The sequence below is a fragment of the Ambystoma mexicanum genome, chromosome 1p (genome assembly GCF_040938575.1).
Source record: "Ambystoma mexicanum isolate Mex_15411 chromosome 1p, UKY_AmexF1_1, whole genome shotgun sequence".
Classification (NCBI taxonomy): Eukaryota; Metazoa; Chordata; class Amphibia; order Caudata; family Ambystomatidae; genus Ambystoma; species Ambystoma mexicanum.
The window spans coordinates 539925057-539939511 of NC_090921.1; the positions used below are offsets into that span (position 1 = coordinate 539925057).

The following is a 14455-nucleotide window of genomic DNA, read 5'->3' on the forward strand; positions in this document are numbered from 1 at the left end:
GATGCCTGTTCCTACACAGGTTACTTGAGAGAGAAGCCAACTCCCTATAGTGCTGGCATTGGGGCATGCCCATGTTTGTCTGAAATAGAGTATCTGCCTTTACTTTCGTTTCTGCCATTGATGGGACTTCGGACGTGGCCAGTGATCATAGGCTTAACAAGAGAGGTAATCTTTAGCACCACTAGTAGTAAAGTCTCTAAGGTATGTCAACAGAAAAACAAAAAAACAAGAAGGTTCTCCATCAGCCTATAGAAGCGACCAGTGTTTCCGCACCTCAATGGCAGAAGTTATATGCTGATCATACAGGCTGACTAACCACTCTTCCTTCACTCCACAGCCCTGTATCCTGATGAACAACATTCAGCAGCTGCGGGTCCAGCTGGAGAAGATGTTTGAAGCCATGGGAGGAAAGGATGTGGGTCCCTTTTACCTTCTGCTTTTATCTATTATATATAAGGTTGTCCACAATGCCACATTCATGACATATTTTCTAAGATGAAGCAGCCCAGGGCCACATATACCACACTCTGAATAGAGAATGTTTTATAAATGTGAGGAGTACATGCACCTGCTTTCTGCGGCCTGTGGAGTTGTCCACATATTCTTCCAAATTAACGTGTCACTCTGCAATACTCTGAAACTGAACACTATACTGTAGTGTTGTAGTGACTGTGAGCCTCCAAGGACTGTAAAATGCTCGGTTGTGGTCCGTGGATCCTCAATATTTTGTTAATGAAATCCTCTTTATATCCTTTTATCCTCAGAGGACGATGATTTGATTGTAGAGAATTTAATTGGAGATTTGATTTTCAAAGGATTGGGGATTTTGATAGAGAATTTAATTGAGGATTTGTTTAAATGAAACATTGAGGACTTTTATAAAGAGTAAGAGAACTTGATTAACAAACAAAAAATAAGATTCAATTAAGGAGGTAATTGAGGATTTGATTTACAAAATATTGTAGATTTGATGGAGGAACTGATTGTGGATTAATGAAGTAATGAAGTTTAGTTAAAGATGATTTGATTTACAAATCATTGAGAAGCTGATACATGCAGTTAGTTAAAACCTTTATTTCGGCGACTTTACACCATAAAATATCACACACAACAAACACAGGGATAATCTTAAAACAGATATAAAGCATCATAAATAGTTTAGACACTTTGGAGCACACAAAACTGTTTCCTAAAAGCATAATTAAAAAAGCTACAATGGCTTTAATCTCAACTAATAAAGTACTGCATTTCAGTGAATCAAGCGCGGCAGAAGATTTTACAGCTAGGCACCACAAGATTGGTTTCAGCCAATGGGTTCTTTTACCTTACATAGGCAGGACAAAAACAATAGAAATGCATCTCATCCTCCACTGAAGCAGGGCAGCACAGTCAGACAGAAGACACATTCTCCCCATTTACAACTGTAGCACGCAAACGGGAAAAGGCCAAGTCTACATTTTAAAGAGGTACTCTTTCCTTTCGCATTCAAATGGGGGGCCCAAAAACTGCTCAATAGCCTCCCCCCTCAATACTAACAATAAGGCCACATTGGCGTGAGCCTGTGAGACCGTGGCGTTGGTGGACTCTTAACTATCTGAGTCCACCAATGCCAATAAGTGAGCATTAAGATAAAATGCTGCCCACATGAGGCACAAACCATTGTCTTTTCCTGGTTTATACGAAGGCCCTTTGCAGCACATACATTGCCAAAGACATCAAGCTGATTTTGGAGCACCACCAGAGTTTTACTCAAAAGAACAGCATCATCTGCGAAAAGAAGTAAGCTCCATTTATAGGAACCCAAACTTGGAGCATCCTTAGCCACTTCATGCAAATCAGAAGCAATATCATTGATATATAACACAAATAAAAGGGGAGCCAACACGCATCCCTATCAGACTCCAATGCCGATAGGAACTGGCTCGGTCATTCCACCACTAGGCCCCAGCGAATGCGAGCACTGTTTCCAGCATACAATGACCTAATGGCACATCCTAGCTTCGGGAGGAATCTGCAACCTCTCCAACGGTGTCCACATAAGGTCTCTAGGGACAGTGCCAAAGGCCATCTGCAGGTCAACAAATGCTACGTATACTGGTTGCAGATTTAAAGATACCTATTTGCGCAATAAAGGATCTAACCTCATGGCCAGATCAAGCATAGAAATCCCTGGTCGAAATCCTGCTTGCACATGTGAGAGGATAGCCGAGTCATCAACCCATTCCTCCAAACGATGTAAGATGACCCTTGAATAGATCTTAGCCAGGGAGTCAATCAGAGAGATGGGCCTTAAGTTTGATGGTAGCTTTGGGTCCCCTTCTTAAAAATAGGCAGTATAACATCTTCTCTCCAGCTATCTGGAGGAATGTTTGTGAACAAACACCATTGTGAAACTTAGTAAGAAAGGACACCCAAGTACAAGGTTCACGCCTGAAAATGTCAGCCGGCGGGAGATCAGAGCCATGAGCTCTACCACTTCTCTGTTCAAACACTGCCTGTTCCACTTCCATGGGAGCAATAGCATCTAGCATGGGCATCATGCCTTCAGTGCCAGTCCATGGCTTCCTTACGGCTACACCCATGGCCTCCCCATTTACTAAGGAGCTGGATTCTAGCGAATACACAGAGCAGAAGTAGCTAAACCATTTGCCTGTGTCAATATTATGCAATTTTGACTCCTACTCTGGCTTAATATTAGACTTGGCTAAGCGCCAAAACATGTTACTGTTTTATTTCCTTGCGGCTAATTCCAGCGTCCGCCAAATACTTCTCACATATTCTTTCTTTTTCAGAATCAGTAGGAGCTTGTAGGCAGATCTTAAACTTGCAACATTTTCTGAACATTTTTCTACATGATTTTTGAGTTCTTTTAAAAGATCAGCCTTAGCTGATCTGCACTCCCCCATCAAACCACCGGCACCACTTTGGTCCCTCTAACTACCCTAGCAACTACTGTGTTATAAAAATTCAATATGGGAAAGTAAAGAATGTTGCTGCGAGAAAGCCACAAGCACGGGCAGCAAAACCTTATAAATTAGGGGAAGTTGATTCCTTTGGATAACAGATGACCAACACTAAGTCCTGACAATTGTTGATTGAGCAGGAGAATTGCTCGGACATCCCTATAGTTCTCACCTGCACCAAACATTTCAGGTCAGAAACGTGCCACTAGAGGGTCATGGTTGCTCTCGGCATGTTCCACAACACTGAAAGCCAACAAGACCTCCCAGTGGAGCATTGATATCCAGATATAATCAATATGCTACTCCTATCTTGGATACGAAAAGTCATGCAGGCGTGGACATCCTCAGGGAACTTCCCATTACATGCTTGCATCCAATAACAGTATAGAATGGAACCAACGTTATCTGCATAAGGCTAGACAGACAAAGGGGGAGCCACCACTGGTACCGGAGTACCCCAAAGTTCATCTTCCTAAATTAAATCATTTAGGCTTTGGCTAAGAGACTCTATCTGACTATTAAAGTCACCGACCAATAGGCAACACAAATCACCATAACCTGCAACCGGAACACTTGCACTACTTTGTACACTCTCCAGGTATGCAACAGCTTGCTGATTCTGTCTTAAGTACAGATTTAGAAGAGCCAGATTAAAATTGCCCATACTTTTCAATATCACGCCAAGCATGTCCAGCGAATCCAGTTCAATCTGACTACACTCAACCTTGAGACTTTCATGGACCCAAATTAGGAGGGCACCCTTAAGGGTTGCCCCCTTCCGATACAACTGCTGGTCTACAGAAGGTACGATAATTAAGCTTATAAGTGGGTGCAACAAGCCACGTTTCCTGGAGACACATTATATAGACTTTTCGATTAGGGCATGCCAGTCAGGATCAATCAACTTACTAGCTAAGCCATTCACGTTCCACAACAGGAGTAAAACTTAGATCCATCAGTCGCACCATAGCCCCTACTCCCAAGAGAATGGGGGGGGCAGGCCCTTGCTTGTTCTACGGCCGGCACCAGAAACCTGGCCTTCCCTCAAATGTTCACACTCAATTTATACAGCTGTAAACGCTATCATTGTCTCCCCACGAGACAGAGTGGGAAATCTTTGCAGAAGGGGCTTTTAGCACAGAAATTAAGGATGCGTTGGGACAATCCAGAATTTAATTCCTATCCCAAAATTGGTGACCACAGACCTCCCCTTCCCGACTAGCCTCGTCTTGCTACACTACTCTCGAAGACTGAGCAAAAATTGAACTATTCCAGGAATCATGAAGATGGCACGTTTTAAATGCAGCATCAAGGGATACCATGATTCCTTGCTGCCCAAAGCCTCCTTACAATTCACAAAGCAGCTCCTGACCGATGGGTTAGTAAAACTAAATCTAACATTACACCCCCTGCAGAACATGCAATCTGAGGGATCCTGCAGGCTAAAAAGCTAAAACATGTAATATCATTGACCCCCAGGCTCAGATAGAGCCTTGACCAGAGCACGCTTATACCCACCTTTGTTCCGATGGGTTCGACCCTTAAAGGAGTATATTAAATTCATAGAGCCCCAACCCTGTAGAGGATCAAGCAATGGCAAGTTTAACGCACCATCCCCTGGGTCCATGTATGACACAGGTAAAAGCAAATTTCCTCTGGCACATGCTCCTGTACTTTTGCCTTTTACAGAAGGCATAGCCCCACTTTCAATCAATACACAACTATAGTCTGACCCACTATGGTTGCACACCTGTGACTTGTTTATCCCAGGAGTAGAAGCTGTCAATGATTTGCCTGCAGCTTGGGCAGTTACAGATTCGATATAAACAATTTGAGGGCACCCAGTAGATTGCCCCTTGGACTGGTCTTTCCCTGTTAACAATAGAGTGTCTCCCTCTTGAGCTCCCACTGGCACTCCTTTGCAAACTGCGCCCCCATTCCAGTTCCATATCGTCTGGGAAGCTTGAACTACAATATGATGCCCTGCATCATCCGAGCCTCCAGCACTAGATGCTGCAGGACACCTATTATTAGGGAAATGGGAGCCATTTAGGTGACTGGATATGATGTGCAGACACTTTTCAACAGAATCATTGCCATGCCTTCGCACTTCACTCTGTTCACACACTACATTTTCCAATTCTTGTAAACGTTGGACAAGGGAGAAAAAGGCACAGAGCTAGGGCTCCCCTGATGTAAGCTTGTGTCCAGGCCATCCCCTACCCACCCCCCCGGAGACCATAACAGAACCCAAATGTGAGCTAGCGTGGCGTGGAATATAGACCAGACTGGACTGTTCAGATCCAGAGGTAGGGCCCACATACTTGCCACCAGGACTACCTAAACCAGAACTATGGGAGTTGATACACCAGCATTGTCCCAGCATTAACGGAGCCCCCCTCCTGGCCCCCATCGCATTCGATGATAATTTCACTGATTGTAGGGATAGCCAAAAAACTCATACCAGTGCTGGTTAAAGAGTGATAAGCAGTAGCTACATGCACCAGTGTCTCTTCACAAGCAACACAGTCCACCCTATAGCTCAACAAAAATCATTCCTGCTCCGGTTGTTGATCCATGGTGGCCAAAGCCGGCGTCAAATGCTGGCAATTTTCTAAATAAAGACACTCAATCAAGCGTTCGAGGGCCTTCAGTGTCGTGCGACCCGACTGCTCAGGAGCCTCGCACACTGGCCTAGACGACCTTATCAGGAGTTCAGCCTCATCTATACCCACAGCTGGGGGAAGTTTGGTCGTCATTAACATTGTCACTGGGGAGACAGAACACATTTCTGGAAGACCTAACCTGTACCTCGGTTTGATCAGGTGAGCCCAAACTAGCCTCCTGAGCCCCCTGGCACATCCTCATAGTTTCCAATTGAGGCGGACCAGGCACCATACCATCGACCTAGGTGCCCCCTCGGCACCTCAGCCTCTTTCAAGTTCACAAGCCCCATGAGGATGTTCCATGCACAACATAAGGGGTAAGAAATTGCAGTATCATGTAAATGAAGATTTGAAGAAAACTTGATTAACAAACATACAAAAGGATACAGTTGAATATTTGATTAACAAAGTATTAATCATTTGATAGAGAATTTCATTGAGAAATGTATTAATGAGGACATTATATAGAGTATTCAGTCAAAAAATATTGGGAATCTGGCAAAGAGACATCAAGACCACGATAATAAATATTTGGAACAATGCAACTGGAAATTATGCATTGAACATTTCATATACTCAGAAAACAATATGGTAATTTAAAAACCAGAGATTGGGACTTTTAGAAGAGATAACATCAGCCTGACATTTACCATAAGGCATAATGCATTTTGCATTGAACAATGTATTCTTTGAAAAAACATTTCAGAAATACAATATTTTCTTTTTTACACATATTTTACAAATGTGTTGCTCTCTCGTTTCGATAAACCAATGTCACAAATGTTGTTTTTGGTGTAATCCACACAAACATCCTTATACAAAGTGATGCCTGTAATTTGTGCCCTTGCTATTCACTGAAACTCTGTAAAAATGTGATTTCCATCCAACTACTTTTCTTAGAGCAGGAAAATTGCATTAATCAGATTAAATCCTCTAACTCTATAGAATACCCTCTCCTTGGTTTGGTAATCTGTTCTTTCCCATACATTTTAGTACCTTGCATTACATATATAATCAACTTCTCATTAAAGAATGCCATCTTTCTCTGGGATTTTAAATATTCCTTGGTTTACCCTTTACACAAGAAGCCCTCAATATATCTAGCTAGTGCAAGCACCTACCATCCATTTGCGACACTTCCTCTTGTGGCAAAACTCCTGGAAGCAACAGCCACTTCTCACATACAGGCCTTTATCCTCTCCAATAATCTATTTGGACCCTTTTAATCTGGTTTGCATCCTATTCACGGCAGATCGTTCTCTCTTCTCCATGTCTAGGACTCTGTTCTGGGTGCTATTGATATGGGTCAATGTACTTTGATCTGCTTACATGACCTGTGGACGCCATTCAACACGGGTGACCGTGGGATTATGATTGACCCTCTTCTGCACTCTCCCCCACTTTGATTACATGGTTGTCTCTGTTCTGGCTTACAGATCAAATCAAGTGATTCTGGGTTCCTTCAAGTCTACATCAGATGCCATTCAGAGCTCACCACTTACCCTCTACTCTTCAATCTTTATGACAGACCCCTTTTCTGTCTTATCCAGTAATTCAACCTTAATTATCAATTCTACTCTGATGATACACAACGTATCATTAGTGTGAAGGAGCCTACTGATCAGTTGATCCAATTGAGCCATGCCCAGAGGCCACCCAGGCTCAGATGAGAAAGAATTGCCACCAAAGTAATGATGGTAAAAACTCAGATCCTTCTCAATGATCCTCCAGCAGGGCTCCTTATTTCTACTATTCACTTCTCTTGCCTTCTCTGATCAATTAAATGCTCATGTCCCATGTGCGCATCCTTGGAGTCCTGATGGTCTCCAAAATGTCTCTGAGCCCCGATTGCAATGTTAAAATAAATTGCTATTTGCAGGTAAAAATGCCTTAGACCCATTCTTCCTTACCTTCCTGCAGAAGATCATAAATTCATTGGAAGAGCAATTGTGAATTCCTGCATTGATTGTTACTCCTTATATGTGGGTCTGCCGTTATCCATTATCTTCAAGCATCAAGTGATCCTCAATACCGTGGTTAGATTAATCATTGGCATCAAACATTTCTACCACTATCTGAATATCTCTTCATTGGCTTCAGGTATTGCATCGAATCTTTTTGACGTTTACAAGTCAAGACACAGTGTGCAGTGCACAAATGTCTCTCAGGCCTCGGCTTCAGTATGTCTAATAATCACATTCATCATTATCATTCTAGTTGTTCCCAGGTTTAGCTCTACCACTAGGGGTGGAAGGCTCTTCTCTGTCTGGGGCACAACGCACTGGAATCTCCTTCCTATTCTCTCAGATTAGAAACCAACCATGTCCAGTTTAGATCTTGCTTTAAAATCAGACTTTTTCCAGCTGTTTCGCATCCAAGCAATTCCTTGGGTGCGTCCCTACTGAAGTGGTGTGCAACACTGTGAGATGATTTAGTTTGTAATTTCCACTTAATAGATGATGCCATCCACCCATTCACACACTCTTCCCAAAACAGTCTGCAACCCCAAGGGGCTCCACACACTAACTCTTTCCAGAGCAGTGTACGGTCTTTGGAAGGCAACAGATGTTGTACCAAATTCTAGAACAGACTGCAGTCCTTGCAAAGATCCACACACTACACCACTGCCCAGAGACATTTGGCATCCTTATGAGCTTCCAAACATTCTGTGATAGTCCAAAGATGTTGCCAGGTCTTTTATGTTTATTTCCTTATGGGCTTTTGTAACATGCACATGCTACTATGTGGCAAATTCAGACTATGTGAACGACTGAAGAAGGGGGTATATATAGACATTCAACTGAATGACGCATGTATACATCTTCCAAAAATGGTCTTGCCAAAATGATCATCAGATTCTCCAGCACATGATGGATTGAGGTGCCAATAGTCATCAGTATAATATTTTAATTAATCTTCCTAATGCCAATGAGTTCTTAAAGCTGCTATAGTTTCTCATGATCCCATTTCAAGACTGCATGAAATCTATTTCTTTATGGCTTTCATTTGGCTTCCACTTTTCTGGTTGGTCTTTGGGCATTACATGTATTCACTATATGTATTTCAGTAGCCTAGTTACTCATCCCATGAGCCAGAGGCCAGCCCGAGTTTAACAAATAACTACAGGGTTCAAAATTGCGGGGAGCTGGGAGCTATTTAGCTCCTGCTTCTAGCATAGTAGAGCCTGGTTAGCCTGGAATCAACAGCTACCAGGAGCTACTTTTGGCTCCTAGGGCCAACTGGTGCCTTACAAACATGTAAATGTGACATTAACTTTGAGTATTTGGGAATGTTAATAAAGAAGAATTAGAACAAATCTAATATACATTGAAACACAAAGGTTCATACAAAATGGACAAAACGTTAAAGGAGTTGTAGGTAGCGCCTACCTGCAGGGTGATGCTTCTTGACTTACCTCTACACCCTTGAGTGATTGTAATTTGGATTCAATTGTCTATTCAATTTTATTGTACTGTGCTTTAATTTAATGTAGAGCGCTTTGGCTTAATGCTCTCTATAAAAGACAAAATACAAAAATACATATTTCTCGGATAGTGGGAAAAATGGCAGGTGGAATCAATCTTGACTAGTGTGCCATAAGGTTTCCTTTTTCATAGTGTTGGAGTTGGCAGAATGGGGGAATCAGAGGGGCAGGCAGAACTGGGTCTGAGAGCTTTAGAGTGCATCCTCACTTGCGATCTATGTGTAAAAGCTGTGAACAGAAGGTCGACTTTGCAGATTCCAGGCCGTGAAGGCTGCACTTCCAAGGCCAGTCTTTTGTTCCCGGCCTATCTCCCAATCCTTTTGGGGGTGTACACCCCCACACAAGCCCCTCTGCTGCATGGCCCTCTCCATCCCCAACCCGCTCCACAGATTGCGTAGATGGACGACCAACGCACAGCACATCGCGCTTCTGTACGCACACTTTCTTTCATCGGGCTACCATCTTCGCGGCCTAAAGACTGCACATTCTCACTCCATATGTCTTTGAACTCTGTTCTAGCTATGCTGTGGTTCAGTGAAGGGACGTCTGTGAATATGATCAGTCATACCCAATCTATTATTGCCCACAGCAGCCTGTATTCCTGAAGGCTTGTATAGTCTGTCCCACTGCACAGAGCAGTCTGCAGTCCTATGAGGTTAAACACACACTATATGTAGTAATGTTCAGGGAACTCTCCCATTGTATGATGGCATCCAACACACTACAACTAAACTGGGCACAGTGTGGTCATATAATGGCTCTAGGTGCAAACAGTATGTGGAATATATACATTTGATGGTAGGAGTGGTTCAAACGTTTCATCACAAGGTGGATCAGATCTACAAGTGAGCTGTGCACTCTTCGTATACTTCAAACACACTGCTCAGACACTAGTTTAAGTGTGCAGCAATGTCAGTCTAAAGTCAGGCTGTTATCGCTTGGGAGGAACACAAACTCTGCCTTACAGTTGAGCACTTTACAATCACCTGATGGGCCACACTTCACCAAAGATTTAAACATCTACAGCAATGAAGGAGAGGTGCGCTTTCTCCCTCACTGTGCTCCAAACTCTACTGTCACATCAATGTTACTCTACACATCAGGTGAGCCTCCACCATGCTGTGTTGGAATTTAGATTCTCTCCCTCTGAGAAGCAAACTACTGTACATGAAGGTCATGCAGAACAGGCAAGCTGATTCTGTAGTTTTCACAAACTTTCCTGCTGAGCTGAGAACTGCACTGCCACATTGCGGTATGACTTGTTGAGCAACAATAGTTGCAGTGGGGTACACACACACACACACACACACACACTCCCATCCGGCCAGGCTTCCACGCTCGGACGCCCTGAGTTATTGCAGTTTCATTATCACATATTTGCTTTACAAATAGTAAATAAAAAAAAAAGGTAGCGGGCGCCCCTCTCTAGAAAGAACATGGCATGATAACCTTTTCTGTGGTTTTCCCACTTTGAGAGTCTGCAGCTATCGCTTTTTGCTCACTGTACTTTTCACAAAGGGGGAATATCCATTTGCATATCAGTCTTTGTCCCGCCCACAAGGGCAGTCCAGCACTGAAATGCCAGGCAAACCTCCCTTGAACAGGAATGCCAACAGCAACCCCAGACACGTGTTTAAGCCTTGTTGGGCCTCATCAGTGAGGTGGGGCTGTGCCTCTCAGAGCACAGTGAGCAAGGTGTTCACGTCTGGGTTCCCCCAGGTAACTTAGGGTGACCAATAGTAAACAGAAAATCCATCCTAGCTACCGAAAATGACTTCTTCCTTTGGGCCTGTTACCATTGTAGTCAAACTTTCTCGCACTCAGAAGCTTTCTATACATGTTAACGGTTAGGAGAGGATCATTTCACGCAGCCGTACGCATGAATCATTACATTGTATTTACCCAATTCATGTCCAGCCTTCGAGGTCCCCTAAACAGTTGGTAGTCAAGATCACCACAACATACACGCAATAATTTAATCTTACTTCAGAATCATTAAATGTGTATGTATCTCATGACTGTTCATGTTGGAAACGGGACTGAGGCATTCAAGGATGGAGGTTGGAGCTGACTTCTCAGGCCACTATATCGTTGATGACAAAACTAAGCGGTCTCTCTTTACCCTTCAGCTGGACTCTGAAGCCAGTGACATCTTGAAGGAGCTGCAGGTGAAACTCAACAATGTGCTGGATGAACTTAGCAGAGTATTTGCCACAAGGTAAGCCATATCCAAACCTTGGTGTAGTGCCTGAGCCCACCGGCGTGCACTGGCAGAGATCACGGTGCAGTGGTTCAGTTGATCATTAGGGAATCAGGTTCTGGATGCAAGTCCACAAAGCTTGGGTACCAGGTTCTCCAACCGCTCACGTGTGATCCTGTACACAATCACCTACTCCCAGTGCCCAGCTATTTGGCTATTAGATGGGGGTCTGTTAAAGCAGAGTCTTCAGTGGGAGCTAATAATAGTGTACAATGTGACTGTAAATAAAATAAATCTTTAACTTAAAAGAGTCAGACCAGCCAAAATAAATAGATTTCTTTTCTTTCTGGCACCGGACTAATATGATTTGTTGTGTAGAAAAGTATGGGGGGTCATTACGAGGTGGGTGGTAAGGGATTACCGGCACCGGTAAGGGCACCGGTACCGATAATCCCTTACCGCCCTACTACGAGTTCCCTTTGCGGGTCGTTCCTTAACGCCTGGTTTTGCCAGGCGTTAAGGACGGGACCCGCAAAGGGATACCGGGGTCAATTTGCGGTACTGTTATTGCCGCCTTCCCCCTTCCCATTGAGCCCTAAGGGAATGAGGAATGAGGAATGAGGAATGGCTCTGGTGAATGGGGTATTACCGGTCCTGCCGACTTTGGAATGGACCGGTAATTGCTCCATCCACCAGACCGGAGTCGGAACGATTTTGTAGGCAGCCTGGTCTGACCAGGTGTTAAGGACGGGACCCGTTAAGGAACTTTAGAGCTAATAACGGTACCGCAAATTGTGGTAGCGTTATTAGCTACTTCCCCATTCCCATTGTGCCTTATGGGGGCTGAAATGGGAATAGGAAGTGGTTTTTTCAATGGGGACTTACCGGTCCCTCCAAGGTCGGAATGGACCGGTAAATCCCCATTGAACCAGGTCGGACTCTGTACCGGTATGGGAGGTAGTCATGCCGCAAATAGCGCCATGATTACCTCCATACTCAGAATGAGGCCCTATGTTTAATGCAAACTCAGTGAAACAGTTATCGTGTTCAGTTGACTATTAAATATATATTTTAAGACAATGAACAAAGATGTGTTATGAATGGGATTTGTTTAGGAAATTGTAGTTGTTTTTTGGCATGTCAGTGTCTTTTAAGTAATGATAATGGTGCGCCATTTTGTCAAAATATATTATGGCATTTACACATATGACTGCAGTTAAAGGATGCTATAGAACCCTACACATTTTACTGCAACAGCCAGCCCCACTTCTCTCACATTTCCTGGAACCTGGATGGTGAGGGCAAGTGAGCAATTGTGTGGCAGGGGGTGGAACGATCTTTGGCATTCGCTGAAAGGACGAGCAGATTGAGGAATGCTGAAACACTGTGTACGATCCTTTACTGACTGGCATCGCCCTGATATTCTTCTAAACCCCTTCTCAGCTTTCAGCCTCACATTGAGGAGTGTGTGAAGCAGATGGGAGACATCTTGAGCCAAGTGAAGGGGACAGGCAATGTGCCTGCGAGCACATGCAGCAGTGTAGCCCAAGATGCTGACAATGTGCTTCAGCCCATTATGGATCTCCTTGACAGCAAGTAAGTGGTTAATGTTCTTGGAACTACTGCAGACATCCTTTTTGATCCAAGAAAGGAATATGATTTTTGTTATTATCCCGTCCCATCCATCCTTTTGGTGTTATTTTTTAACATGTTGTCAATGGCACCAATCCAGATATGTTGAGTGTTGCACGGAGAACCCCAAGAGTGACTGCATGACACCTCTCTACTTCCTGTTTATCCCTAGCCTTACGCTGTTTGCCAAGATCTGCGAGAAGACAGTGTTGAAACGGGTGCTGAAGGAGCTTTGGAAGCTGGTCATGAACACGATGGAGAAGACCATTGTTCTTCCTCCCCTCACCGACCAAACGGTGAGTGCGAAAGGGAGGAAATCCCAGGCATCTGAGCCTGTAAAATGTCTTGTTTAATTACAAGCCACATTCCAGATGAACACCATTGGAGGCCCACAGCAGTCCTCACAGGTGGATGAAATAGCATAAGTAAATGTACATAAACAGTTGGAACCAATTAAGATGGTGCACACAGGCCAGTCTCCAAAATATGTTTGTCACCTTGCAGAATGCTTCATGCATATTTCCTATAGTGGGAACATAAAAATGAGACTGGGGTTGTAGGACCCAAACCCGACCCACAGAAAACTTGGAAAGAAACCAAACAATGTTCAAAGCAACTATAGGTCAAACACAAAGTAAGTGATGAACAAACAAGTACACCCTAATCCAACTCAAAGCCTTCTAATCTAGATGGAAACAGAATTTAGACCAAAGCCATCTACTGTAGATTGTAATATCCAATATGGGTCAAATCTAATTTCAAGTCAATGTCACCTTTGGTGAAAGCAAACCAACACCAAAACCACCTCTAGCATAAACCAACCACAGACCAGTCCCCTTAAAGAAAAGCTCACTTCAAAATAAAGTAATACGATGTGATTTCTTCATCAGGGGGACAACCAGATCCTATGCAGAGACTATGCAGGTCGTAACCTACCACTAATACCGAACATTCCAGACCAAAATCCCTGAAGGTATAACCTAAATAAAGCAAACAGTTGACATTCACTGGATAGCCAACAGGAAGCACAAAGCAGATCCCATATCGATACTAATGCATCTGAAAACCACACTATAGGTCCACACACAAACACACGCATGCACGTAAACACTCAAACCCACACTTCCAACAGCAGACTTGCCTTCTACGCCCCTTGTCTATCTCAGACATGGGCAGTTTTGAAGTGTTAGAAAATGTTAAACCTGGAGCACCTCCCCAAGTGCTGGGTGTTCACCAATGGGTCAACGAGACCCCTTGAGCAAAATGTTGAGAACTATTCTTGGTACTACATTACAGAGAAATCCTTGTAAACATATAATCAAGAAAGATCAAGTCCATATATGTGTGATTGATGATTCTAGTTTAATGTGAAGGCGTGGCAAGGAAACAGATTCAAAACAAAGCCAGACTGTGCATTTCAGACTATGTCCATCTTCAGGACTGAATCTGTGTCATCACGTACCACAGGTGTGAATCATCAAAATTGTAATCCATGAAAGGACCTGTATCC

At 43.6% G+C, this 14455-nt stretch overlaps 1 protein-coding gene across 7 annotated transcripts in view; it reads left to right on the forward strand.

Annotated features, from left to right (window-relative positions):
* UNC13A (unc-13 homolog A) overlaps nt 1–14455 on the forward strand; it is a 541202-nt gene that overhangs the window by 435137 nt on the left and 91610 nt on the right. For all 7 annotated transcript variants that reach the window (XM_069649468.1, XM_069649472.1, XM_069649467.1 and 4 more), the window contains 4 exons: nt 338–415; nt 11243–11331; nt 12757–12909; nt 13118–13241. In XM_069649468.1, the coding sequence (XP_069505569.1) occupies nt 338–415; nt 11243–11331; nt 12757–12909; nt 13118–13241 (444 nt within the window). The remainder of the gene's footprint in view (nt 1–337; nt 416–11242; nt 11332–12756; nt 12910–13117; nt 13242–14455) is intronic.